The 25,572-nt window shown below is 47.0% G+C and overlaps 1 protein-coding gene across 1 annotated transcript in view; it reads left to right on the forward strand.

The window, feature by feature from the left end:
* ENTREP2 (endosomal transmembrane epsin interactor 2) overlaps positions 1 to 25,572 on the forward strand; it is a gene marked incomplete at its 5' end in the record, with an annotated part of 98,809 nt that overhangs the window by 33,158 nt on the left and 40,079 nt on the right. The window contains one exon of the mRNA XM_079913827.1: positions 2,341 to 2,475. Coding sequence (XP_079769953.1) covers positions 2,341 to 2,475 — 135 coding nt within the window. The remainder of the gene's footprint in view (positions 1 to 2,340; positions 2,476 to 25,572) is intronic.

The following is a 25,572-nucleotide window of genomic DNA, read 5'->3' on the forward strand; positions in this document are numbered from 1 at the left end:
GGGCGGGTGTGTAAGACACCTCGGGAGAAGGCCAAGAAGAGGCCCCTGCCCCGGGCTGCCTCAGGGGGGGAAATCAGTAGCCTCAGCTCCCCAGAGCTGGGCCTTGTCAAAGATGGACAGAGCTCTACCTCAAAGTGGTGAGGACAGGTTTTCATTAGAAGTAGAATGTGGCAGTTGGGAGGAGAGTCGAGTGTGTGCTTGAACTCGACTTCAGTTTGCACAGAGGTGACCAGGCGTGTTAAAGGAAGGATGAGGGAGTGGGGGTGGGGGGGAGTGGGGCCTCAGTAGAGTCAGGGAAGTGGAAAATCACAACGGGTTAGCAGGGTCCATGCGAAGATGCCCGCTGTCTGTGCCAGCTGCTGGCAGTCACCGGAGACAGGCTCCCCTCCCACACAGGCTGGGACATGGGCCCTCTCCCGAGGCTGGAAAAAGCAGCCAGTTCTCCTGGCAGCCTTGGGCTTTCTCAGGCAGGCACTTCTGGGGGGGTCAAGTCCTGTAGGGATGTTGCCTTGAGCTGTTAGAGCTTGTTTGTGTTTTCAGGCCTTATAGGCCATGGTTGAGGCCTTGTGGGGAAGAGGGCTCGGGGGAGCCTGGGCAGAGTTTGACCAGGAGAGAGCCTGTCCACCAGCCTCCCTCCGGCCTCCGTTCTGGGTGGTGCCGCCCCAGCTCCCCTCCCATGCACCTCAGGTCCAGTATGCTCTGAGGCAGAGTGGTCTTCTCCCTGAGCACATGCCCGGCTCTGATGGCCAGGGTCCAGCCGGCACCCAAGGCTGGGGACCTCAGAACCCCCAATGGGCACGGGCACCTGGGGTGAACTTTGACCTTTTTTTTTAACCTTTGTTTTACCTTTTAACAGTTTTACCTTTTCCCTCGTTACCTTTTAAAACTTGGCCTCGAGAATCATAACCCTTCTTTTCCAGTTTTTTGAGACCAGAAATAAACATTGCCAATGACATGACCATGGAGATTTCAGTGGCCAGAGAGCCACGGCCGTTCACCTTGGTCTGGCCCATGCCTCTCTACCAACGGCGGCCCTGACACTGGTGGGCAGCGGGCCCTGTGGACCTCCAGGGTTGGGTGCGGGGTCAGGTGTGGGCTGCACTATTTCCCGGAGTGTTGTACGGCTCCTTTAGCCGGGCTTCAGCCCTGGAGCCTGGAGACATCTCTAAAAGCATGAGCATCTCTATAGGCAGCTTTCGCAGCCCCCCCTGCCGTAGGTGGGTGGCTGTGGCAGGGGACAGTGGTTTGTGCGGACACCGCCCTCCTCCCCCTGCCTCCCGTCCTGCCCCCGAGGCCTGCGCGCAGATTTGGAGAATCGCTAACGAGCAGTCCTGGACACACGAGGTCCCCCCCACTCACTCAAACGTGTAGTGATTTATAAATTATTTGAGAAGACTGAATGAAAAGAGCAAAGATGAGGCATAAAATAGGTAAAGGATAAACTATCTAGAGGTTAAAAATAGATGAAAATTTGACCATGGACGATGCCCTTGATCTATGGCTGTCCCTCTTTTAGTTCACTTTTCCAGAAGCCCAAGGCTGTGAACAGTTGGGTGCGTGTGTGACAACCCGACCAGGACTGGAGATGGGTGGGGACAACTGTGTGCGTGTGCAGTGTAGTGATTTCTCTCTCATTCCTGCAGCCAGGTCAGGGCAGGTCCACTTCAAGCTGCAGGTCCAGCTCAGGTGTGCTCTGTGGCTCTCCTCCTGGGGTCCAGGCTTTTAAAAACACTTGAACTGCATTTTTTCTTTCCATAGTCTTTCATTTTCCCAGGTGTTTTTATTCATTCAGCTCTTATTGAAGGCCCACACCTCCTGGGCATTGTGAACCATGTAATGGTTAAGATGTGGCAGCTGCCCTCGGGGGCACACAGACACGAGTCACTGCTGCTGAAAAAGTGAGTCTTCAGCAGGGGAGAAGCAAGCAGCTCCCGAGAGGGAAACCAGACAAGGCCTCAGGGATGGCGCTGGAGTTGGGTCTTGACGGATGAGTAGGAGTTTGCTAGGCCATGAAGGGAGACAGGAGCTGCTGACCGTGGGAACAGAGTGTATGTTATCACAGACATGTGATAATGTCTCCATGCTCAACTTCACGTAATTTTCTGTAACTTCATAGCTTAGGTTTCTTCAAATTTATTTTTTTATTAATTGCTTTTAAAATAGAAATTTTAAATAATTCCTAATAGTGTTTCTGATGTCTTTTTTCTATTAAAAAAATCGTCTTGGCTTTATTGTTTAAAGAAAACGAGATGAGATGCTTGTCACATGGTGTTCTTAAGCGTCTGTGTAGCTCAAGCACGTGCCCGGTTTTAACCGTGAGCTCTGTGTACTCCTGTCTAGATTAAGTTCGACAGCGTCGAGGTGTGTGTCTGCTGTGAGATGCAGCATCAGTCGTCGGGCTGCAGCAACCTTGGAGAGACACTGAAGCTGAACCCGCTGAGGGAGGACTGCAACACCGTGCGGCTGACCTTAAAGGTGACCCAGGCTCCACTGCTTCCACCTCCCATCCCATCCTTGCGACGTCTCGACATCTCATAGGAAGGTTTTATTAACTGCGTTCCTTTCAGTTCTTAGTTCATCCAGCTGGGTCACATGCAGCAGGGAGTATCTTTCCAGAGAGTGTTTTAAACCATTAGAGATTTCCTCTTTAAAGGTTTCACTTTCTGGGTTTTCCATTTCCACCATTTCACTCTCTGACTCCCACGTCTGTGAAGCAGGGCTGAATGTGTTAAAAGAGATTGTTGCAGATGTGGATGTGACGCGTGCCACTGCTTTTCCAACATTTTTTTTTAATTTATTTACTTTTGGCTGCTCTGGGTCTTTGTTGCTGCATGCAGGCTTTCTCTAGTTGCTGCGAGTGGGAGCTCCTCTTTGTGGCAGTGCTTGAGCTTCTCACTGTGGTGGCTTCTCTTGTTGCGGAGCTTGGGCTCTAGGCACACGGGCTTCAGTAGTTGTGGCTCGTGGGCTCAGTAGTTTTGGCTCGCGGGCTCAGTAGCTGTGGTGTGTGGGCTCTAGAGCTCAGGCTCAGTAGTTGTGCCACATGGGCTTAGTTGTTCCGTGGCATCTGGGATCTTCCCGGACCAGGGCTCGAACCTGTGTCCCCTGCACTGACAGGTGGATGCTTGACCACTGCGCCACCAGGGAAGTCCCTCCAACATTGTTTTAACTGAAGTATAGTTGATTTACAATGTTGTGTTAATTACTGCTGTACAGCAAAGTGGCTCAGTTATACATACATTCTTTTACTATATTCTTTTCCATTATGGTTTATCCCAGGAAATTGGATATAGTTCTCTGTGCTATACAGTAGGACCTTGTTGTTTATCCATCCTATATATAAGGATTGGGAGTTTAGGGTTCACCTCTGATAACCCCAAACTCCCAGTCCTTCCCTCTTCCACCCTCCTCCCCCTAGGCAACCACCAGTCTGTTCTCTATGCCTGTGAGTCTGTTTCTGTTTTGTAGATAGGTTCATCTATGTCATATTTTAGATTCCACATATAAGTGATATCATATGATATTTGTCTTTCTGACTTATTTCACTTAGTATGATAATCTCTAGGTCCCTCCATGTTGCTGCAAATGGCATTATTTTGTTCTTTTTTATGGCTGAGACAACATTTTTGCTATTCCATCATCAGGGAACAGATGGGTACTAATTCGCCTTTTTAAAGATATTTGGAGCAAGAAATTTTATAGTCTCCCATGGCAATCTATTCTTATGTACAGCATCTGATTTTTCTTTAATGACATGGAAAATTGTTTATATCACTTCTTTCTTTTTCTTCCTACAAGTTTTTCCTACTCCTGAAAATTAACATTGGCCGCTTAAAAACGTGTATGAACAATGAACCCAATTCTTCTCTTTTCCCTGAAACTAAACTGCTAAACATTTTTTGAAAGATGCAGCTACGGTCCAAGCAGCTCTTGGTGGGTGGTAAAATGGTATTTACGGTATACAGGGAGCCCTGTAGTACATACGTGTGCAAGGGTTGCAGTGTGCGGGGATCTGGAGGCTCCAGAGAGCCACGCTGGCACCTGGGAGAATGGAGAGCAGTGTCACCGTCTGGAACGGGGGCCTGTGGTTCGTCCTCCATGGGTGTCATTTCAAATACTGGCAGTGGTGAACCAGCAGGTCTGGGGAACTCCCTGTGAACTCCAGTGCCCTGGGAAGCTGGCTGGCAAACGAGCAGTGGCCACAGAGATAGAGGTTGTGCCTGAGGCCCCCAGCACCTCCCTGTTTCACCGGGAGGATGGTCCCTGCTCATTGGTCCCAGCAGCCCACCAGAGCAACAGATCCAGGGGCTTGGAGGAAGCCAGAAGGCAGCAATCAAGGGCTCATCCTCTTGGTCACAAGGTGTTCCTCGCTGTCTCACGTTGAATATGGCCACGGCTTCTACCTTAATAGCTCCTGGGGGTGCTCAGCGTCATCCCACCAGCGTCGGCCATGCTCACCCTGATCTCATTCTGCCTACTCCTAAGTCTTCTGCTCAGCCCAGGCACTGTTTCTTTCCATATTTAAAAAACGTCATAAGACAATAGGTCATTATAATGACAGTGCAACCCCCGCCACCCCGAAGAAGCTGGCACGCCCCCAGGGCATCTTACAATGCTGCAGACTGCCTGGGTGTGCAGATGTGAAGTGATCAGGTCACACCCCTCTCCCCGGTGGATGGATTGGAGGTATCTGGCCTGCTCCCCCAAGGCCTGGAGTTCCTAACGCTGCACTCAGGGGCCCCCTCCAGCCCCTGAGGAGGTGACCTTGGCTTGAACAGTGAGGATGGTGTGGGGTCAACAACGCTCCCTCCAAGAATGCAGCCGGGCCTGGGGGAGCTTGCTGTCCACCCTCGTCCACTGTTCTGGTGCCCTGACGAGAAGGCCATGAGGGATAGGGCGGCTTGAATGGAATGGAGTGAAGGACACTGAAGATGTTCCAGCCAAGCTGGGAGCCTCGTTGAATGGCTCATCCCCATGGACGTTCGTGTTGCCTGGGACAATGGTAAGAGTTGAAGGAAAAGAAAGACTGCACCAAACTTCTCAATGAATTTGTTTCCAAAATGTAAGTAGAGGTAGTGCTGGTGGCGTGAGGCCCAGAGGAGGTAGGATTTATGACTGAGGTGGAAAGAGCAGCAGTTTGCAAACGAAGCGACCAACAAGGGATTAATTTCCAAAATATACACACAGCTCATGCAGCTCAATATCAAAAAACAAACAACCCCATCAAAAACTGGGCAGAAGATCTAAATACACATTTCTCCAAAGAAGACATACAGGTGGCCAAAAAGCACACGAAAAGATGCTCAACATCACTAATCATTAGAGAAATGCAAATCAAAACTACAATGAGGTATCACCTCATATCAGTCAGAATGGCCATCATCAAAAAGTCTATACATAATAAGTGCTGGAGAGGGTGTGGAGAAAAGGGAACCTACACTGCTGGGGGGATGTAAATTGGTGCAGCCACTGTGGAGAACAGTATGGAGGTTCCTTAAATAACTAAAAATAGAACTACCATATGACCCAGCAATCCCACTCCTAGGGCATATATCTGGAGAAAACCATAATTTGAAAAGATACATGCACCCCTATGTTCATAGCAGCACTATTTACAATAGCCAAGACATGGAAACAACCTAAATGTCCATTGATACATGAATGAATAAAGAAGATGTGGTACATATATACAACGGAATATTACTCAGCCATAAAAAGGAATGAAATAATGCCATTTGCAGCAACATGGATAGACCTAGAGATTATCATACTGAGTGGAGTAAGTCAGACAGAAAGACAAGTATAATATGATATCACTTATATGTGGAATCTTTAAAAATATGATACAAATGAACTTCTTTACAAAACAGAAACAGACTCACAGACATAGAAAACAAACCTATGGTTAGCAAAGGGGAAATGTGGGATGGGGGGTATAAATTAGGACTTTGGGATTAACATATAAACATTATATATATAAAATAATCATAAAATAGATGAAATAGATAATCAACAAGGACCTACTGTATAGCACAGGGAACCCTATGCAGTATTCTGTAATAACCTATATGGGAAAAGAACCTGAAAACAAATGGATATATGTATATGTATAACTGAAGCACTTTGCTGTACACCTGAAATGAACACAGCATTATAAATCAAGTATACTCCAGCATAAAATAAAAAATTAAATTTAAAAAAAGAGCAGCAGTGACCAGCCTGCCCCTGCCCCCCTGCCGAGGGCCTGGAAAGGGAGCAATGGCTCTGGGGGGAGCTGAGATTCATCCAAGATCAGGAAGACAAGGGACTCTTAGAAGTAAGAGCTTGTTTACTGCTGTCCTCTAACTTTTTTGTTTTCCAAAATTGTCTTGGTTATCCTAGTTCCTTTGTATTTCCATATAAATTGTGGAATCAACATTTCAATTTCTACAGAAATCCTGCTGGAATTTTGATTGAGATTTCACTGAATGTATACATCAACTTGGAGAGAACGGATATATTCATGGTTTAGCTCTCCACTTATTTAGGTCTTCTTTGATTTCATCAGTGTTTCTTTTTTTCCATCAGTGTTGTGTAGTCTTTAGTATATAGAGCATAACATATTTTATAATGTGTATGCTTAGAGTATTTAATGTGTACAGGTGCTCTTTTAATGGTACTTAATTTTTTTTAAATTGTCTTTTGTTCATTTATATATAGAAATTTGATTTTTGTGACTGAGCTTGTATCCTGTGATTTGCTAAACTTACCTACTAGTTCTAGTAGCTCTTTTATAGATTCTTTTGGATTTTCTATGGAGGCAATCATGTGCTATTGATTACCAGAAAGATTCCATCTTACGTCTTCTTTTCCCATCTGGTTGCCTCTGATTCTTCTTCCTTGCCTATTGCACTGACTAGAATCTCCAGCAGTGTCAGATAGAAGTAGTGGGAGCGTACATGCTTGCCTTGTTCCTGATTCTAGGGATTACATGTGTTGTTAGCTCTGAGTTTTTTATAGATGTACACTATCTGGTTGTGGAAGTTGCCTACTATTCCTAGTTTTCTGAGAGTTTTTATCATGGTGGATGTTGGTCTTGTCAAAGTACCTTCTGCGTCTACTTAGATGTTCATATACTTTGTCTTCTTTATTCTGCTAATGCGGCGAATCACGTTTTTTTTTTAATTGAAGTATAGTTGATTTACAATGTTATGTTAGTTTCAGGTGTACAGCAAAGTGATTTACTTATACATACATATATATCTATATCTATTCTTTTTCAGATTATTTTCCATTATAGGTTATTACAAGATATTAAGTATAGCCCCCTGTGCTATACAGTAGGACCTTGTTGGTTATCTATTTTATATAGAGTAGTGTGTATATGTTAATCCCAAACTCCTAATTTATCCCTCCCCCTCTTCCCTTTTGGTAATCATAAGTTTGCTTTCTATGTCTGTGAGTTTATCTCTCTTTTGCATATGAGTTTATCTGTATCGTTTTTTTTAGATTCCACATATAAGCAATATCATATATTTGTCTTTCTTTGAATGGTGAACCAGCCTTGCATTCCCCAAAATCAACCCCACATGGTAAGTCTTTCCTCAGCTCTGTCGAGTCTTCTGGTGACCCTGTGGTTTCTGTGACTGTGCTTTTCATTTCTAGCATTTCCATTTGATTCTTACATGTAGCTTCCATCTCTCTGCTAAGTTCCCTATATGCTCTGGTCCACCTTTTCCACTAGAACTTGTTTGACAGCATCGGCCCCAGGTAAGCCCGTCCTCCTATCTCTCCGTAGAGGTGTCTGTCTTTCCTTGGCATTTGGATTAGCTGGTTGCCCTGCGACCTTAGCTGTCAGATGGGATCAACTTAAGATGTGAATTTGCAGAGTGTCCAGTGTCTTATTTTTTTTGTAATGGTGGGGTGAATGCTCTTTTTAGCTGTCTGCATCCTAAGCAGAACTGGGAGGTATTATCCATAATGACCTCCCTGGTATAGAATTTTTGAGGAGCACATTTACCCCCTAGGGGTTTATAGATGGTGTGCCATTCTCTTTTGACATCGAATATTGCTGTAGAGAAAGATCTTATATCAGCATAATGCTCTCCCCTTTTTTGGTATGTGGTAGTCATCAGTGTTGTTTAAAAATATTTTTAACTCTCCAAGTTCCCCTAGACCTAGTCCTAGTGCCCTTTTGGGTGCCTGGAGCCACGTGAGTGGAACATACGTGGATCACTTTTCCAAGGCCGAGTGTGTACCTGTGGTGTGAGATTCTCTGGGGCTGTCTTTCCCTCTGGCACAGTAACTGGCAAATCATAAGTGTTGGCTGCACCATCAGCCTGGGTCCCTACCATGGGCAGAGACCCCATAACTCACCCACAAGTACCCACAATGGACACATGGCATGAATGAGAAATAAACCTCTGTTGTCTTAACCCACTGAGACTTGGGGGATGTTTGTTACCACAGCATAACCTAGCCCAGCCTGTCCGATACAAGGCAACATGGTTTTGGTCCTATGTCAATGGTGTTTTTAAATGATCAAGTCCATTAATTTCACTATGATATGTCTTGACACTGATCAGTCCTTCTCAAATTTCCATGGTCCACAGTGCACCTTTCAGCCTGTGAGTTTGCATCTTGCTTTATTTCAGAAAAACTTTCTTGAACTATGCATTTGAATTTTTTTTTCTGTTCTCTTAGTTTGAGGGTAACTGTGCCTTCCTTGGACCACTCTGACCTTTCATCACTATCATTTTTTTCTCTAGTTTTTACAACTCTTTCTTTTCCACCTCACTTTGCTCCATTTTCCTAAAGCCTCTCCTCCTCGCCTTGTTCTCTGCAGTGACTGTTATCTTTGTGCTCTGCTTCTGACGTGATCTCGGGTTTGGGCAGCTCACCTCTCAGTCTGTTTCTTTGTCGTTTATTTCTTGAGCCTTTGTGTCTCTACTTTTAGATCTTAGACTGAGCCGCCACCTTCCCAGTTTGGTCCCAGCCTTCCCCCAAGGATGTCTGTAGCTAGTTAATTACACGGGGGTGGGGGGGGAGTTTCCATGTATTTTATCCCTTTCTTAGATCTTTTCTGAGGTCCATGGATACTTCAAAGCACTAGAGGCAAGTCCTAACCCCTATCAAGCATCATGCTCTATTTAAATAGGCTTTAGCGTAATTAAGGTTTTGTACTTCCTTTTCATAAATATAGGTACTTCTTCCTCTGAGATTCATGTAGATCCAGGTACCACATTCTCTAGTTTTCTTGTAATTAGTCGTGCCCTCTTTTTTTTTTAATTGACGTATACTTGGTTTACAATGTTATGTTAATTTCTGCTGTACAGCAAAGTGATTCAGTTGTACGTATATATATCTTCTTTTCATATTCTTTTCCATTATGGTTTATTACAGGATATTGAATATAGTTCCCTGTGCTATACAGTAGAGCGTGTTGTTTATCTATTTTATACACAGTAGTGTGCACTGTGCAGTCATTTTTAATATGCTCATTATGCCTAAAGTCATGCAAGCCAGCTTGTGCTCGGTGACTCACCCGCTGTGAAGGGACCTGGGGTGGCTTCTCCATGTTGAGACTCTCGGAACGCGTGGGGGTGGCAGGAGGCACGTGGGGAGGGGCAGGCCTGCTCCTCCGCGGAACACATTTCCTTGGGAGCCAGAGGAAAGGCACGAACGGGCATGTCACTTTGATTAGTTTCCCTTGCCTTCTGTTTTGATCAGCAATTAGAGTGGGTTTGTTGGTCCTTTAATGTCTGACTTGAGGCTCTAGGTATCTGATTAGTGATGTTCCCTGCCTAAATTTCCATATTAGATGATGGATTATTCATACTTTGTATCTAATGAACTCAGTTTGTGCCCAGGAAATCCCGTATAATTGGTTTGGGAATCGGCACTCTGTTGATTTGAGGTGTGTTTGAATTAACTGATGGTGACTTAGGGAGATTGGTCTGATTTCTTCCTGACCTTCACACCACCCTCCCCCCCACCGCTCCCGATATCTGGAAGGTTGTGCAGGCATAATCCACCGTCGGGGAAAACAAGCAGAAACTGGTCTTCTTCCTGGCTGATAAGGAGTCTAACTGGAACCCAGAAGATGGTGGGGATGCTGCCTCACTTGTCCCTCAGATTATTTTCGGGTGTCTGGGGGCTCTGAGCCCTCTTCCCTGGATCTCTTTTCAGCTTTCCCCAGCCGCATCGAATCCTGGATCCTGGGGGCAGACCAGCATCTCTCAAACATAATGCCTCCTGCCATGCCCAGGTTTGCTGCCCCACCCTGACAGGGTGAGGGCAGGGGAAAGGGCAAAGGGCATAGAGGGGACCCGGAACTCCATCGTGCAGGGCAGGGATCCTCAGAACTGTAGAACTGGACGGATGCAGCATCCTGTTGCCTAGCATGTGGCTGAGCAGGCAGCAGCCCAGAGGGGGTCAGATGGCTCCTCCTGGGTCCCTGAGCGAGTGTGCTGACGGGCAGGTCTCCTTGGAGAGTCTCAGTTCTCCAAGACTCAAGTGCCTGCTCCCTGATGATGGAACCTGGCGGGGGGGCATCCCATTATGAAGTCCATAAAGAGGGTGGCCTCAAAATTAGGATTTCAGCCTCCGCTTTCCCAAAGCACTGGACAGTGGTGGGAATTGCGACCAAAGGAGGTCCCCTTTCCTGATAAGATAATGTCTAGGCTTTTGGAAGATTGACAAAATAAATGATAAAAAGATGTTTTGGTAGTTTAATGGTTGTCTTTGCCAAGTCAAACCCAGCACAAGATTGTGACATATTTTCTGATCAGTATTAATAGAATTTTTAAAAGATTACACAAATTGGAATTGTTAGTTGATGGAATATGCTTCGTCATGTGTTGATGATATCCATCCCAACTTTCATTCTTTGCTATATCCCAGAATATCATTATGGTTTTATTATAATGATGTAATTCTAATTCAAAACAGAGTTAAAGATCTTTTTTCGTTTGGTTGTTTGCTTCAAGTACCTGGTTTAATTTATTGAGCCGTAGTAAAGCAAATTACCTAAAGAAACTTCATCAATGGACAAGGAGATAAAAGCTTCCCAAGAAATCAATCAGTTATTGAGTTTATATGCTTCCTTATCTTCTCTTGAAGATCCTTTTCTTTGTCTCTAAGGGAGTTAAAGGGAAAAAAATCCCAGTAAGACAATTTCCTAAATACCTAGGGACCTGAAAATAATCATTTAATCTTGAGTAAGTTTTTAACCATGCTGAAGAAATAAAAATGGTTCTGAGAATAAGTGAACACTAATATTTTGTGACAAAACTCACAGCATTGACTGGCAGTGTGAAACACACACACACACACACACACACACACACACCCTGCTAGAAGGAACCTTCCCATTTTCTGAAGTGGGCAGCCACACAGAGCAAGACAGACGGTCATATCTCTATACAGCTTTCTTCTCACCCCTGGATCCCCAAGGGGGCGGCTCACGGGTCCCTCTGGCCAAGTGGAATCCAGACAGAGATGAGAAGGATGTGAAATTCCCGATCTCCCACTTAGCAGTCACGGGGTCCCCGTAAGGGAATGTGCAGAGAGATCGAGCACAATTTATCTCTGGCAAGGCTTCCCCCCACCTCGCCCCCATGATAGGGTGGGGATGCCAACCACATTCCTGAATGGCATCTCTGCCCTTGGTTCCCAAAGCCACCGGAAGCCTTCCTGCCCACCCTCTGATTTTGGTGGCATCGCTTTCCCCTGTGTGGTTGTGATGCTGAGTCTTGTGGGATGTCTGCAGCCCCAAGTCTGTATGGCATACTTAGAATAATCCTACAGAACAGAGGTTCCACCCAAGAGGCCTGTGACTTATCTGTACCTGCTCAGTTAAAACCAGGTCCGGGAGACTCAGATGTTGACATAGAAGTATTTCTAGGGATGTATTTGTAGCAGTCCCTGTGCGGGCAGCCTCGTTGGGCTGGTTGCCTCTCGCAGTCCCTCAGCACTGCCCGCCCCGCAGGATGGGATAAAACCGCCTTTGTCCCTCCGCCGGGCGGTTTTATCCCCGTCTCCTCCTCTTTGCAGGGAAGAGCCACAGCATTCCGGGCGCTGGTCCCTGCAGAGCTCTGGCATCTCCCTCTCTTAACCCCAAGTCTCCAGATCCCATGTCCTCCACACCAGCACCACCACACACTCCAATATCGTTTCCCTGAGCCCTGCCACCTCCAGGATGGCCTGGCGGGACGCCCCAGCTCATGGCCCCAGCCTGGGCTCCTGCAGCCTTCTTGTCCAGCCTCCTCTCCCCCAGGCCTTCTCCCCAGCCTCAGCTGGACTCCACCATGCGAGTCCATCCTTCTCCCTGCCCAGGGGCCAGATCCATGCCTTCAAGGACACATGCACCAGTGTCCAAAAGCCCCACCACTCTGTTCCTAGCCCCTCTCTGCTGGCGCTCACTCCCTGGATGAACCAAACTGTCCACATTCCCTCCTCATCTGCACCCAGCAAGACCAGTGGGCCGCGTCGTGAGGCCTGTGGCTGGGCACCTTACACCGTGAGCACCTGCCTCACCTGGCACCTGCCTCACCTGGCGCTCCACTCTGTGCAGCACCTGTGCTGCCTTCCCCTGCCCATCTCTCTCCTCAACTCTCCAAAATGACGATTTCAGATCTTCTCCCCTGTATTAGTCAGGGTTCTCCAGAGAAACAGAGCCAATAAGATGTGTGTGTGTCTGTGTGTGTGTGCGCGTGTGTGCGCACGCGTGCGTCTGTGCGTACATATGAGAGAGAGATATATTTAAAGAATTGGCTGACATGATTACAAGGCTGACAAGTCCAGAATATGCAGGGTGGGCAGCAGGATGAACATCAGGGAAGAACTGAGTTCAAGTCCAAAGGCCATCTCTGTCTGCGGCAGGATCCCTCCTCCTCGGGGGAGGTCAGGCCTTCACCTGGTTGGATGACCCCAATCCCCATTTGGAAGACACTCTGTTTTACTCAGGGTCACTGCTATGAATGTGAAGCTCACCCCAAAACACTCTCATAGAAACATCCAGAATGATGTTTGACCACATCCCTGGGCACCACAGGGCAGCCAAATTGACACACAAAATTAGTCATCCCAGCACCCCTGCAGTGGGACCACGGAGGGGTCCCAACCTCCCTCTCCTCCCGCCACCCTCCCTGGCCGCTGTCCCATCACCTCACACTGACATTAACGCTGCACATCCCATGAGGTCGCACTTGCTTTCAGGGCAAAGACCTACATCTCGGAGCATGTCTCACAGAGTCTGTCTGGCCTCAGTTTGTGACACTCTTGCCTGTCCCCTTCCCACAGCCGCCCTGGCCTCCTTAGCCTCCAGGACACACGCAGGATGCTCCGTGCTCTGGGGTCTTGGCACACGAATCTCTCCGTGTCTGGAAGGCTCTTCCTCTCCACTGCGATGGGCTCATTTTTCCTCATCCTCCGGCCGTCAGCGTTCCTCCAGCCCTCAGGCTAGACCAGCACCCTCATCCTAAGTTCTCACAGCTCCTTGTACTTTATCTTCACATGACAGTGACCACGGATTGTAAGCATGCCCTATCCAGACCGTAAGCCCCACGGAGGCAGGAACCAAATCTCTTTGGCTCACAGTGGCTCACAGAGAGGGATGGGGCCCTGGGCGACACTCTGGAACCGTCTCTGAAATCAGTGAGGGTTTTTTTTTTTTAAGTTTTTGATAGTTTTCTATTCTTTTTATTAAAAGTAATTAATTAATTAATATTTATTTTTGGCTGTGTTGGGTCTTCGTTGCTGAGCGCGGGCTTTTCTCTAGTTGCGGTGAGCAGGGGCTACTCTTTCATTGTGGTGCACAGGCTTCTCGTTGCAGTGGCTTCTCTTGCTGCGGAGCACAGGCTCTAGGCATGTGGGTTTCAGTAGTTGTGGCGTGTGGGCTCAGTAGTTGTGGCACATGGGCTCAGTAGTTGTAGCTCACGGGCTCTAGAGCGCAGGCTCAGTAATTGTGGCGCGTGGGCTTAGTTGCTCCGAGGCATGTGGGGTCTTCCTGGATCAGGGCTCGAACCCATGTCCCCTGCATTGGCAGGCAGATTCTTAACCACTGCTGCCACCAGGGAGGTCCCTCAATGAGGGTTTTTAATTCATTCATTCAGTCACTGTTTTGAGCACCTCTTCTGTGCCTGGGTTGGACATTGGGTGTCCAGAGATAAAAGATGTAGAGTCTGCCCTCCAGGTCTGGCGGAGGAAAGTCACAAGTGAAACAGACAATTACAGGGTAGTGCACTATTTCCACTGTGACAGGAAATTAAAGTGTTAAATTATAAAAGCATTTTTCAATCCTCTGCTCCATCCTAAGGGAGAGTCATTATTTTGCTGAGTGGAGTGATGAATAAAATGTTATGTATGCAGAGGTGATGGGGTGGGTTAGCTATAAGAAAAGAATTGGGGACATCTAAGAAACTGAGGAAGTGGGAAGATAGGAAAACACATTTGCATTCTCTTGCTGAACGATACCAAACACACACACAGCTCTGGGTACAGTGGTGACATGACACAGTGCTTGGCCATATACATACCTCTGATTCTAACTGAAATGTCTGAAGACCTCTAAAAAATCTGTCTTAGTTGGGGTTTTCCAGGGTAGAAGAACCAACAGAATATATCTCTATATATCTCCTATTCCAGATTCCAATGGGAAAACACAATCTATTCTAGATTCCAGTGGAAAAGCACGAAGGGTATGATTGGTGATCTCAGACGGTAGCATCACCCATTTTCATAAAATCTTTGTGCTCCAAAGATAAAAATTGGTTTGTGGAATATTTAGCAAGAAATTTACCATTCATTTTACTATTAGGGAAATGAGTCTTGGAGGCTGCGTATCTTGCCTAAGACAGCATAACCAGTTGGATGACATATTTCTATAAATTCCCATTGAATTAGTCAGTTTTCCTCTCAGCATTTCACCTAGTAAAAAGCCATCATAATAATGTATTCAGCAAAAAGTCATTGTTTTTCGACTTTTCAGTGTATCTTTCTCTAAAGAACTTGCATGAAATAGACTCCTCTTTTTAAAAAACCTTACTCCATCACTTTCCTTCCGTATATTTCCCAACACAGTTTGCCAACTTTGGAAGCTTAAAACTGCCCTCCTTCGTCCTATCATTTCTCTACGACTTCATTGTCCTTTGCTGAAGATGCTACAGAAGCTGGGATTCTGAGCCACCATCTTTAGTTACTTCTGGTTTAGGCTTGTCGCATGCATTGTGCATGGCATGCGTTAATAAACTATCTCTTGCAAAAAAGAAAATGTGTATATATACAGAGAGAGAGAGAGATTTATTATGGGAATTGGCTCATGTGGTTATGGCGGCCCAGAAGCCCCAGGATCTGCTGTCCGTGAGCTGGAGAACCAGGAAAGCGGGTTATATAACTCAGTCCAAGTCCCAAGGCCTGAGAATGGGGAGGACATAGGATGTAAGTCCTGTTCTGAGTCTGAAAGCTCAGGAACCAGCAGTGACAATGTCCAAGGACAGGAGGAGAAGGACTTTCCAGCTCAAGCAGAGAGAACAAATTTTCCCTTCCTCTGCGTGTTTGCTCTACGAGGACCCTCAGCAGATTGGGTGATGCCCACCCACACTGGGTGTCTCCTTTACTCCGTCTACTGATTGAACTGCTGGTCCCTTCCAGGACACCCTCACAGATGCACCCAGAAGTGATGTTTTACCAGCTATGTGGGCCTCCCTTAATCCAGTCAAGTCACAGTAGGGGAAAGCCTGTATCACACTGGACGTCAAGGAAGAGTACCAACCAGTCCTTTCTGGAACCCTCTGTAACTTCTACCATATATGTTGCATGTAAGACCAGAGTAAAGAAAGAGGGGCCCAGCTTCCGAGTGAGCTGCATGAGGCCTTCTAGGAAGTCACTGGCAGCCATCCTCTACCTTGAGAGTGTGCCCTGGGGACTGGGGGGTCAAGGTGGCGGGTGGGGCAGCTGTGGGATCGATTATGGTGCCAAGGGGATTCCAGTTGGGAAAGGAGTGCTACAGACCCCCGTCATCGCATAGGTAGGAACCCTCTCATTATTTGAAATGGACAGCGGACATTTTTAAGGTCTAAGGCAACACGCTGTGCAAACACAGCTTCCTCCCAGACTGCTGCCCTGGACCCTCCCCAAGTGGACACCCTAAAGCCATCACCAGGGGACGTGCTGTGATGTAGCCAGTGAAAGGCAGCTTCCTGGGGGGCCTGCAGGGCCTGGTGCTGGGCCACACGGGCGGACCCCCCTCACACGAGGACCCGCAGTCTTCGGCACATTCAGATAAGGACCCACAAGGAGGTGGTCCACGGCCCTCCCCCCTCAGCTGCAGGATCTCCACGAGGCTAGCACAGTCTTGATGTCAGGGTCTGAGAGGAGGGTTATGATGAGGGCCAGCAACACATTGTTTGGTCTGGGATGGTCCCAGGACGAGTAATAATAGAACTGATTTTCACTCTAGTCCCCAAACAAAGCCAGAGCCTTCAGGAGTCCCATTGCCTTTTTGGTAGGGGGAGGCAGATAGCAGGCTGTTGATTTCCATATACAGACTGGAGAGACAGCACAGAGCCCACTCCTGGAGATTAGAGGTTATTTCTAAAGCATGTAGTTATTTTCCGGGCTCTAAATGAGCACAGGGATGCTGGGAGGAGGAGGGTATTAGGAGGAAAATACATGGGATGGAAAATTTTTCAGTAATAATTGAATGATGAGGCCATTTGAAAGAATGCATAAAACCGGCAGAAGAGAAAGTGAGAGCACAGAACTACTTGTAACAAAGGAGCCAGAGGCAACTGGGGGCCGTGGATAGGTTCACTCGCTTGATTGTGGTGATGGCTACACAGGTGTATACGTGTGTCAAAACTCATCAAATTCTGTGCTTAAAGTATGTGCATTTTGTCATACGTCAGTTATACCTCAAGCTGTTAACCGTCTTTGTGACAGATGAGTGACAGTTAAAAAAAGGGATAAAAGCAAAGACCAGAAAGATGGAGATGGGCCAGTGCAGGAATTCAAAGATCCGTTTAGGGATTTGACTTGATTCAAAAATCAATAAGCGCTGGTTATGGAAACTTGAGGAAGGCATAACATAATCATAGCAGAGCTGAGCAAAATCGTTTGGAGTGGCTTAATATCCCCAGGCCTTCACGGAGATGCCCAAGATGAGAGGGACCACAGGACAGAGCCTTCGGCTGAGGGAGCAGAATTATTGCGAGATAAACGACTTAGCAGAGAAGTGATACCTAAGTGTTCTTTTGCATTTGGCCCCAGTTTGGCTTTTCTGGGAGCCATCCTTTGTGACCCGCTTTGCACAGCCTTTTTATTTATTTAGTTACATTTTTATTTTTTAATCAAAGTATAGTTGATTTACAATGTTGTGTAAGTTTCAGGTGTACAACACAGTGATTCAGTATGTAAACATATATCTGTATTCCTTTTCAGATTCTTTTCCCTTATAGGTTGTTACAAGAAACTGAGTATAGCTCCCTGTGCTATGCAGTAGGTCCTTGTTGTTTACCTATTTTATATACAGTAGTGTGTATGTGCTAATCCTATACTCCTAATCTATCCCTCCCCCCACCTTTCCCCTTTGGTGACCATAAATTTGTTTTCTGTGTCTGTGTGTCTGTTTCTGTTTTGTAAATAAGTTCATTTGTATCATATTTTTAGATTCCACATGTAAGTGATATCATATGATATTTGTCTTCCTCTGTCTGGCTTACTTCACTTAGAAGGATCATCTCTAGGTCCCCAAGTGCAGGGCCTTTTAGATCCATCACGCTGTTTTCCCCACCATGACCCCAGCCCCAGCGAGGTCTGCGAGGCAGACTTTATCATTGACACTTTAGAGGCGAGAACATGACTCCAGGACATGCAGTGTCAGAGCTACAGTCTCGTAACTGGTGGTAGACCCAGATTTCCATCTTGAATGCCAGATCTGGTGCTTTCTCCACCACCAATGGGATCCGCGTAGGAGGACACGGGACGGTGCGGCCACAGGCTCAGGGTCGTTTCTGTGCAAACAGCGATGCCTTTGGCAGGCCTGGCCCCGTTCACCTCCTGGCGTATCCACCCTGCAAGAGGAACCAGGTCAACAGACTGGAAAGTCTGAGAGTAATGTAGCAAATGCCACCCATATTTGTCCAGTTTCATCATGTTTACAATGTTTGCTTCTATCTTTTTAAAAAACAAGAGCCATATTATTGCAATTTTATATATTTTTACAGACCCCACTGAGACCCCGGCCATGGCTCCCTCTCTATGTCTGAAATTAGAGAGTGTCCGGGCACAGCCACGATCCTGAGGTTGATTTTGCCTTTCCCCTGCATGCTTGCATAATTCACTAAAATTTTACATAAAATTTAACATAATCGGTACCATAAGCAGTTTTCTATTTTCACCCACCATCATGCTCTTTGATGTTGATCTGCATGGATATGTATGTAGCTTTTCCACAACTTGCTTATCTGTCTCATGTTAACGGATATAAGTTGTTTCCAATTTTTTTACTGTTGCAACAGTACTAGAAAGAACCATCACGCCCTCCTCAGCATGGGCTCTTGTGCTCCATCTTCTCAGCGGGCATACTTGCCAGGATGAAAGGAAAGTGCATCTGCCCTTTTGCAAAACATTTCCCATTTCTCTACGAAGGGGTAATGCAGACTCACATTCTCACTGCCAGTGGAAGAGGTGCCCTTGCTCTGGCCACATCCTTGCCAAGACTTCTTGACATAGATTCTTCTCGACTTGTCCCATATTGTCAATATCTTGGCTATTTACGTTTCTCATCAGTGAATTGCCTATTTTGTCTGTTTTCCTGTTGGGTTCTTTGTTCTTGATTCTGAACGATGACCTTTGTCATAAAAATCTCATGCACTCTGTGACTTGTCGTTTAGTTTTGTTCGGGATGTCATTTGTCAGAGAGAAGTTTTCAGTTTTGATGCAAATTCATTTCCTGTCTGATGTGCCCTTTCTGTGTTGTGTTTAAGAAATATTTTCCAGGACTTCCCTGGTGGTCTAGTGGTTAAGACTCCACACTCCCAATGCAGGGGTCCTGGGTTCCATTCCTGGTTGGGGAACTAGATCCCGCATGCCACAACTAAAGATCCTGCATGACTCAGCAAAGATCCCGTGTGCCGCAATGATGAAGCAGCGTAGCCAAGTAAATAAATATATTTTTTAAAATGTGATCCCCTGGGGAACCCCAAGAACCTTTAAAAAAAGAGAAATATTTTCCCATCCTGAGGTTATACAAATATCCTGGATTTTTTTCCCATAAGTTTTAAAACTTTGCTTTTCACAGGTAGTTCATTAATCTACCTGAGGCTTAATTGTGCATGTGGTATGAGATACGGATCTAATTTTATTTTGTTTTTCACAGATAGATAAACCTCAGTTATTACAGCACAGGTCTGTGTTCATTTAGTTTTATGGCCATATGTCCAGTTTCTATGTCTGAAGGCATCTATTTCTGGGGTCTCTTTTCTTTTCCTTTGGTATATGGCTTGACTCATGGTCAATAGCACGTTATATTAAATACTATTTCTTTGTTAGTCTTGTTTTTGGTAGGATAAGCCTCCACTTTGTTCTTCTTCAAAATTGTCTTGGCTATTCTTGGCCCTTTGTGGACCCTCTCCCCCTCCCCCACCCCTTCCCCATCTCCCTTCCCCCCACCACACACACACACAGAGCCATTCATTGTAACTGCATTGCATTTTTAGGTTAGTTTGCTGAGAATGATAATTTTTGGTGTATCTTTCTATTTATTTAGCATTCTGTGGCATTTTTCAAGAAAACTGTTATAATTTTTGGTATACAGACTTGATCATCTTTTTTTTTTTTTTTTTTTTTTTATGGTACACGGACCTCTCACTGTTGTGGCCTCTCCCGTTGCGGAGCACAGGCTCCGGACTCACAGGCTCAGCGGCCATGGCTCACGGGCCCAGCCGCTCCGCGGCATGTGGGATCCTCCCGGACCGGGGCACGAACCCGTGTCCCCTGCATCGGCAGGCGGACTCTCAACCACTGCGCCACCAGGAAAGCCCTAACTGCATACTTTTGATGTCTGGTCATGTTTTATTTGGTTCCAAGGATTCTCTCATCTTCATTATGGTTTCTCTTTCCATCCCTGAGTTATTTCTCAGTGTATGGTGAATTTGCAGATGTAGGGAGGGTTTGCTTGGTTGTCTTTCTGTCGTTTATAGCAAACGTAACTGCACTGTGGTCAGGTAACCCGATGTGCCTGCATCTTGGTGTTAGTTTGCTGACCCTTGCTTTGCATTTGTTTGTAATCAAGTTTTGGTAAAAGTCCCACATATCTTGTGAGTACAGCTTCTGGTACATGACTTGGCGTGGGGTTTGGCTCTCCCCATCCTCACTGACTGTCTGCTGGACGTGTTGGGACAGGTGTGTGGAAACCTCTGCCGCGGTGGTGCATCTGTCCACTCATACACCCGCTGCTTTGGGTTTCCCTTCTCTCTCGTCATCCTCATCTTGATCCTCTTTGTTGACTCATCTTCCTCCTCCAGAATTAGGGCCTGGTTCTGAGTTCTAATCCAGACCCTCATCTCTCCTGGCCAAGCACACCCTCCCTGGGCAAGTTCAGCTGCCTCCCTGGAATTGTTCCCCCCCACCTCCATGCTGGCCACCCCCAAGCCCAAAATACCAGTCCAGAACCATGCAGCTGCCTCCATGCAGAGGGCCTCGGCCCCCTCAGACTCAGTGGATCCATAGTGAACTCTTTCTTGCTGCCCCTCTGCTCCCAGCAATTCCACACCCCCTGCAGCCCGCCCTTTTCAGGAACAGCTGGCCCCTACTCAGACCACAGAGTGACTGTCTTTTCTCCTTTACAGCCACCTGTTAATCACCAGGTCTCCTAACTATCTGTCATAGTCACCTCTGCTCTTTGTCCTTACCTGTCCTTACTGTGGAAGCCACCTGTGGCTTTGCCCAATTCAAACATTTGTATGGGGCTTCCCTGGTGGCGCAGTGGTTGAGAATCTGCCTGCCGATGCAGGGGACACGGGTTCGAGCCCTGGTCTGGGAAGATCCCACATGCCGCGGAGCAACTGGGCCCATGAGCCACAACTACTGAGCCTGCGCATCTGGAGCCTGTGCTCCGCAGCAGGAGAGGCCGAGACAGTGAGAGGCCCGTGCACACGATGAAGAGTGGCCCCTGCTCGCCGCAACCAGAGAAAGCCCTCACACAGCAACGAAGACCCAACGCAGCTAAATAAATAAATAAATAAAATGAATTTATAACAACAACAAAAGAAAAACATTTGTATGTTCAGAATTCTTGAAAACTTCAATGTGCCTCCACCTCTCTTTTAACAGATTCTAGAGGGCATTGAAGGAAAATTGCCTAGTCTGGACTGCATGAGGAAATGTTCCATTATCAGTTAACTACAGATTGGAAATGTTACTTCTTACTGTAAATAGTATCCAAGTCCCGCAGAGGTGAAAGACTAATAAGATTGTTTAAATTACTTCTATGGGTATTTCCCACAAGTGTCTCTTCATTCTTTTTGACTTCATTCTTAATCTGCCTGGGTTGTTTTTTTTCTGTGGTACGCGGGCCCCTCACTGTTGTGGCCTCTCCCGTTGTGGAGCACAGGCTCCAGACGTGCAGGCTCAGCGGCCATGGCTCACGGGCCCAGCCGCTCCGTGACATGTGGGATCTTCCCGGACCGGGGCACAAACCCGTGTCCCCTGCATCGGCAGGCGGACTCTCAACCACAGTGCCACCAGGGAAGCCCTCTGCCTGGGTTTTAATCAAACCACTTTCACTCACATTTAACCTCTGGTGGGGAGGGGGTGTTAAAACAAGCAGCGGTGGACAGAACCTTCAGGAAGCAGAAAAACAGCAGGATAGGAAAAGGAGGGCGGACGTCAGAATTCTTTTCTCTCATTAATTGAACGGTGGGAACAACGATATAAAATTTGTTTAGACCACGAAAGGGCATTCTGGTCATCTAATCATTCCTGGGGTTATTTTCCTTAAGCATTCGTGGATAAGGCCTAAAAGTCCTCTGCTGAATTCATTCTCTGGTGTTTTTGAGCAGATGGAGGTCCTCAGGTGACTGGCCATACATCATGACCATAGGTGATGTTTATCGAACCTCGCTGTGTGCTGAGCATTGCTCTGAACCCTTCACATCTGTGAACTAATTTCACCTTCACAACCCTGTGAGAGGTAGATACCATCATTCCCATTTTACAGATGAGGACACTGAGGCACCGTGAAATGAGACCGCTTCCCAAGGTCACGCAGGTCATGATGGTGGAGCGGGCTTCATGGCCGGCTCCCGCTGCCATGTGCAGTGGACACGTAGGCATGCTTCCCAGGACCACGGCTTAGCCACAGGGCAGTGGACACACATGCTCGGAACAAGCTTAAGCCCAGCGAGAAAACGGTTACCTTCTGAATCACCAAAATTAAACTATGTTCACTGTCTTTTAAAAAAATTCTTAGAAAATCGATGAACCACAAATTCATGTATTACATATGTGAGGAGGAATTAGTTCCTTGAACAGAACTTTTAGGAGGCATACATTCCCTTTATCAGCAGGCCAGGTGAAGGGCTGCAGCATGGTGTGTGTTCTGCCTGTGAACCAGTCTGTGAAAGGAAGGTCTTGCTTTACAAGGTGGTGATGAAGTTTTGTGGCTCCTGTGTTAGGTGTTTCTAGTTTTGACAGACTCCCGGGAAAGGGGAATTTGTCCCTTTCTTGCCAGCTGAGTAAAACACCAGTGCAGTTACCTTCAGTTCCGTTCTGTCACGCAAGGAGTAAACTGTCCTTTGATACATGGAAAAAGATGGTACGAAATCAACACTGACCTGCAAGTGATGTGACCCAGGGGCATCACCTAGTGATGAGGGCGCGTCCTGAAACTCAGGGCCAGTGCCTGTAAGCCAGTCAGACCTGCAGGTGTCTTTCATTTAGGAAATAGCAATCTGAACAAGCCCCTCATTTGCACATTTTTCTTCCAGGGTTGATATTGTCTTATCTTTCAAAATAATGCTTGAAATAAGGTCTATGACATTTTCTTGAATCTTAAATATTCCCACATTCATCAAAATGAAAGAGCAGGATTTTCTTTTCTTTTTTTTGACTATCAAGAGAGTAATTTTTTTAAATATATTATTAAAGTTACTTTGTTTTTACTTTTTTTATAAATGTATTTATTTTATTATTTTATTTTGGCTGCATTGGGTCTTTGTTGCTGCACACAGGCTTTCCTCTGGTTGGGGCAAGCGGGGGCTGCTCTTCGTTGCGGTGCGAGGGCTTCTCTTTGTGGTGGCTTCTCTTGCTGCGCAGCACAGGCTCTAGGCTCGTGGGCTTGAGTAGTTGTGGCACGCGGGCTCAGTAGTTGTGGATCGCAGGCTGTAGAGCGCAGACTCAGTAGTTGTGGCACAGAGGCTTAGTTGCTCCGAGGCATGTGGGATCTTCCTGGATCAGGGCTCGAACCCGTGTCCCCTGCGTTGGCAGGTGGATTCTTAACCACTGCGTCACCAGGGAAGCCCCCAAGAGAGTAATTTTAACTGTAGAGTTTTCACTTATAAGTAGCTATAATCAATTGTGTACTTGCTAAGAAGAGATTCTAAGACCTATTTTAAAGCAATTAAAAATGTAGTTAACATTTGAAAGTAATTAATATAAATACAGGTAGTTATTACAACCGTTAAATACCTGAAAATGCTTCATAGTGTTTATAGATAAATAACTTACTCATTTTGGTCGTGTTTGTCCCCAGAAATGAACATTATGGGTGCATTTCTGAATTGACTGAAATAAAGGCAAACGTGATAACCAGTCACAGAAGACAGCAAAATGAATGGTACCCAACCTTCTCTGAGGCTGGTAACTTCCTCCTCTGCATTCCAGAACCCCCCATAGTGAGCTAATTGAACTTTACATTCAGCTTTGCACACGCCTGGCAGAAGCTCTCCCAGGCGGGTTCCCTTTGCCAACCCCTAGGAGTTGACCTACTTCAGTTTCAAATCTGGGCCAGTCCACACCTCACAGATGTAACAGTCAGGCCACGGAACAATGAGAAGACTCTCAAAGCCACACACCCAGCAGGAAGAGAGCGGGGCTGGAGGCTTCCAGTCCATGGATCTTTTGTGTGGTGTGAACAGGAAGTGATGGAAAGAAGATCAGGGAGATTTGGGGGCAGGGGGCTTCAGTGCCATCTTCTATCATGGTCGTGTAGAGGCTGAGGGACTGAACAGGGTTGGTGCCTGCTGACGAGCTCAGTTGGTCTACAGCAGTCCTGGCATCCAGCATTCTCCTGGACCCTCCTGCTCTGCCACCTTCCCGGCCACTTGCCCAAGCCTGGGAGCTGGAAGTTAGAGAGGCAGGCCAGTGTCCCCAGGGCCAGAGCTGGACGAGGTGGAGCTGGTGCTTAGAGAGAACGGGAGAGCACTGCCCTGGTGGCGAGGCAGGAACGGGGCGGGAGGGGGCGGAAGGCCAGGGAAGGAGCGGAGATCTCATCAGCTGCGTGGACATCCCAATAAGCTGGGAGGAAGAAGGGACCCTGCAGCTCTTGGAGCGTGCACTGCCAACGGGCAGGAGTGGCCACTGGGGACTGGGGAGGCCACCGCCCAGTCCAGGGCAGACAGGCGCGGCCAGGGCAGAGGACAGATTCCAGGTGAGCTTGGCAGCTGCACTGACAGAGGCCACGGAGGGCTTGGACGTGGGGTGTGCAGAACCTGTGGAACCAAGGATGACGCTAGGATTTTGGCTTCACCAACGGCATGGATGGTATCGCCGTGGAGCAAGAATAGGAGTCTGTGTTCCTGTGATGCTCTCTGGTCCTCCCCCGCCCTCCCCGCCCCATCCTCCCGTCGCCCCAGGCTCTGCTCGCCAAGCCTCGGGAATGGGGCTCCTACTCCAGAGACGGATGTATCTCTGCATCCATCCCTGCTGGCTTGTGCCGGGTGAGACCCCAGTGCCCCTCCTCAGGGGGTCTGGACCCCTGGACAGTTCCTGCAGTCTGGGTCCTCCTATCCCACAGCGTCCTCGCTGGCTGACCTCCCTCTGTTCAGATGCACCCCCTCCAGATGCCCTGATGACCGTGTAGCTGTCCTTCCTGGCCTTAAAGGACAGTGGTGCCAAGTGGATGCTGGATTAATACGGCGCTTACCCAGACAGAGGACTCTAACAGTGACTGTCTTGCATAATCAAAGCTAAATTGATAGCCTTGTGACTGTGTGGATTTATCCTGTCAACCAACTGATTCCTTCAGGGCTGAGATTTTCCTTTAAGCAGGCTCAAATCTAACTGGCCCTCAATTCCTAGGCAAAAGAGGTACATTAGGGGTTGTTTCTGCTCTTTATGTCCTGGGGAATTTATTTTGCAGTAGGACATGAAGCCCAGTAATTGAAGTCAACTGAGGTTCACGGAAATGTGCCCCACAGGCACCCTCGAGGACCTTGTCCACCGTGGTCAGTACTGGTTTCTAGACCTTAGCATTCAGGCTTATAGATGACAGGAGTGTTTCAACACAAAAAAAGATTCTAAATGGCTTTCCAATAAGCATACAACATAGTGTCGAAAGTTGTTGGTTTTTTCTTTTAATTTTTTTAAAATGAGTTT

Source organism: Stenella coeruleoalba, assembly GCF_951394435.1.
Source record: "Stenella coeruleoalba genome assembly, chromosome: 2".
Taxonomy (NCBI): domain Eukaryota; kingdom Metazoa; phylum Chordata; class Mammalia; order Artiodactyla; family Delphinidae; genus Stenella; species Stenella coeruleoalba.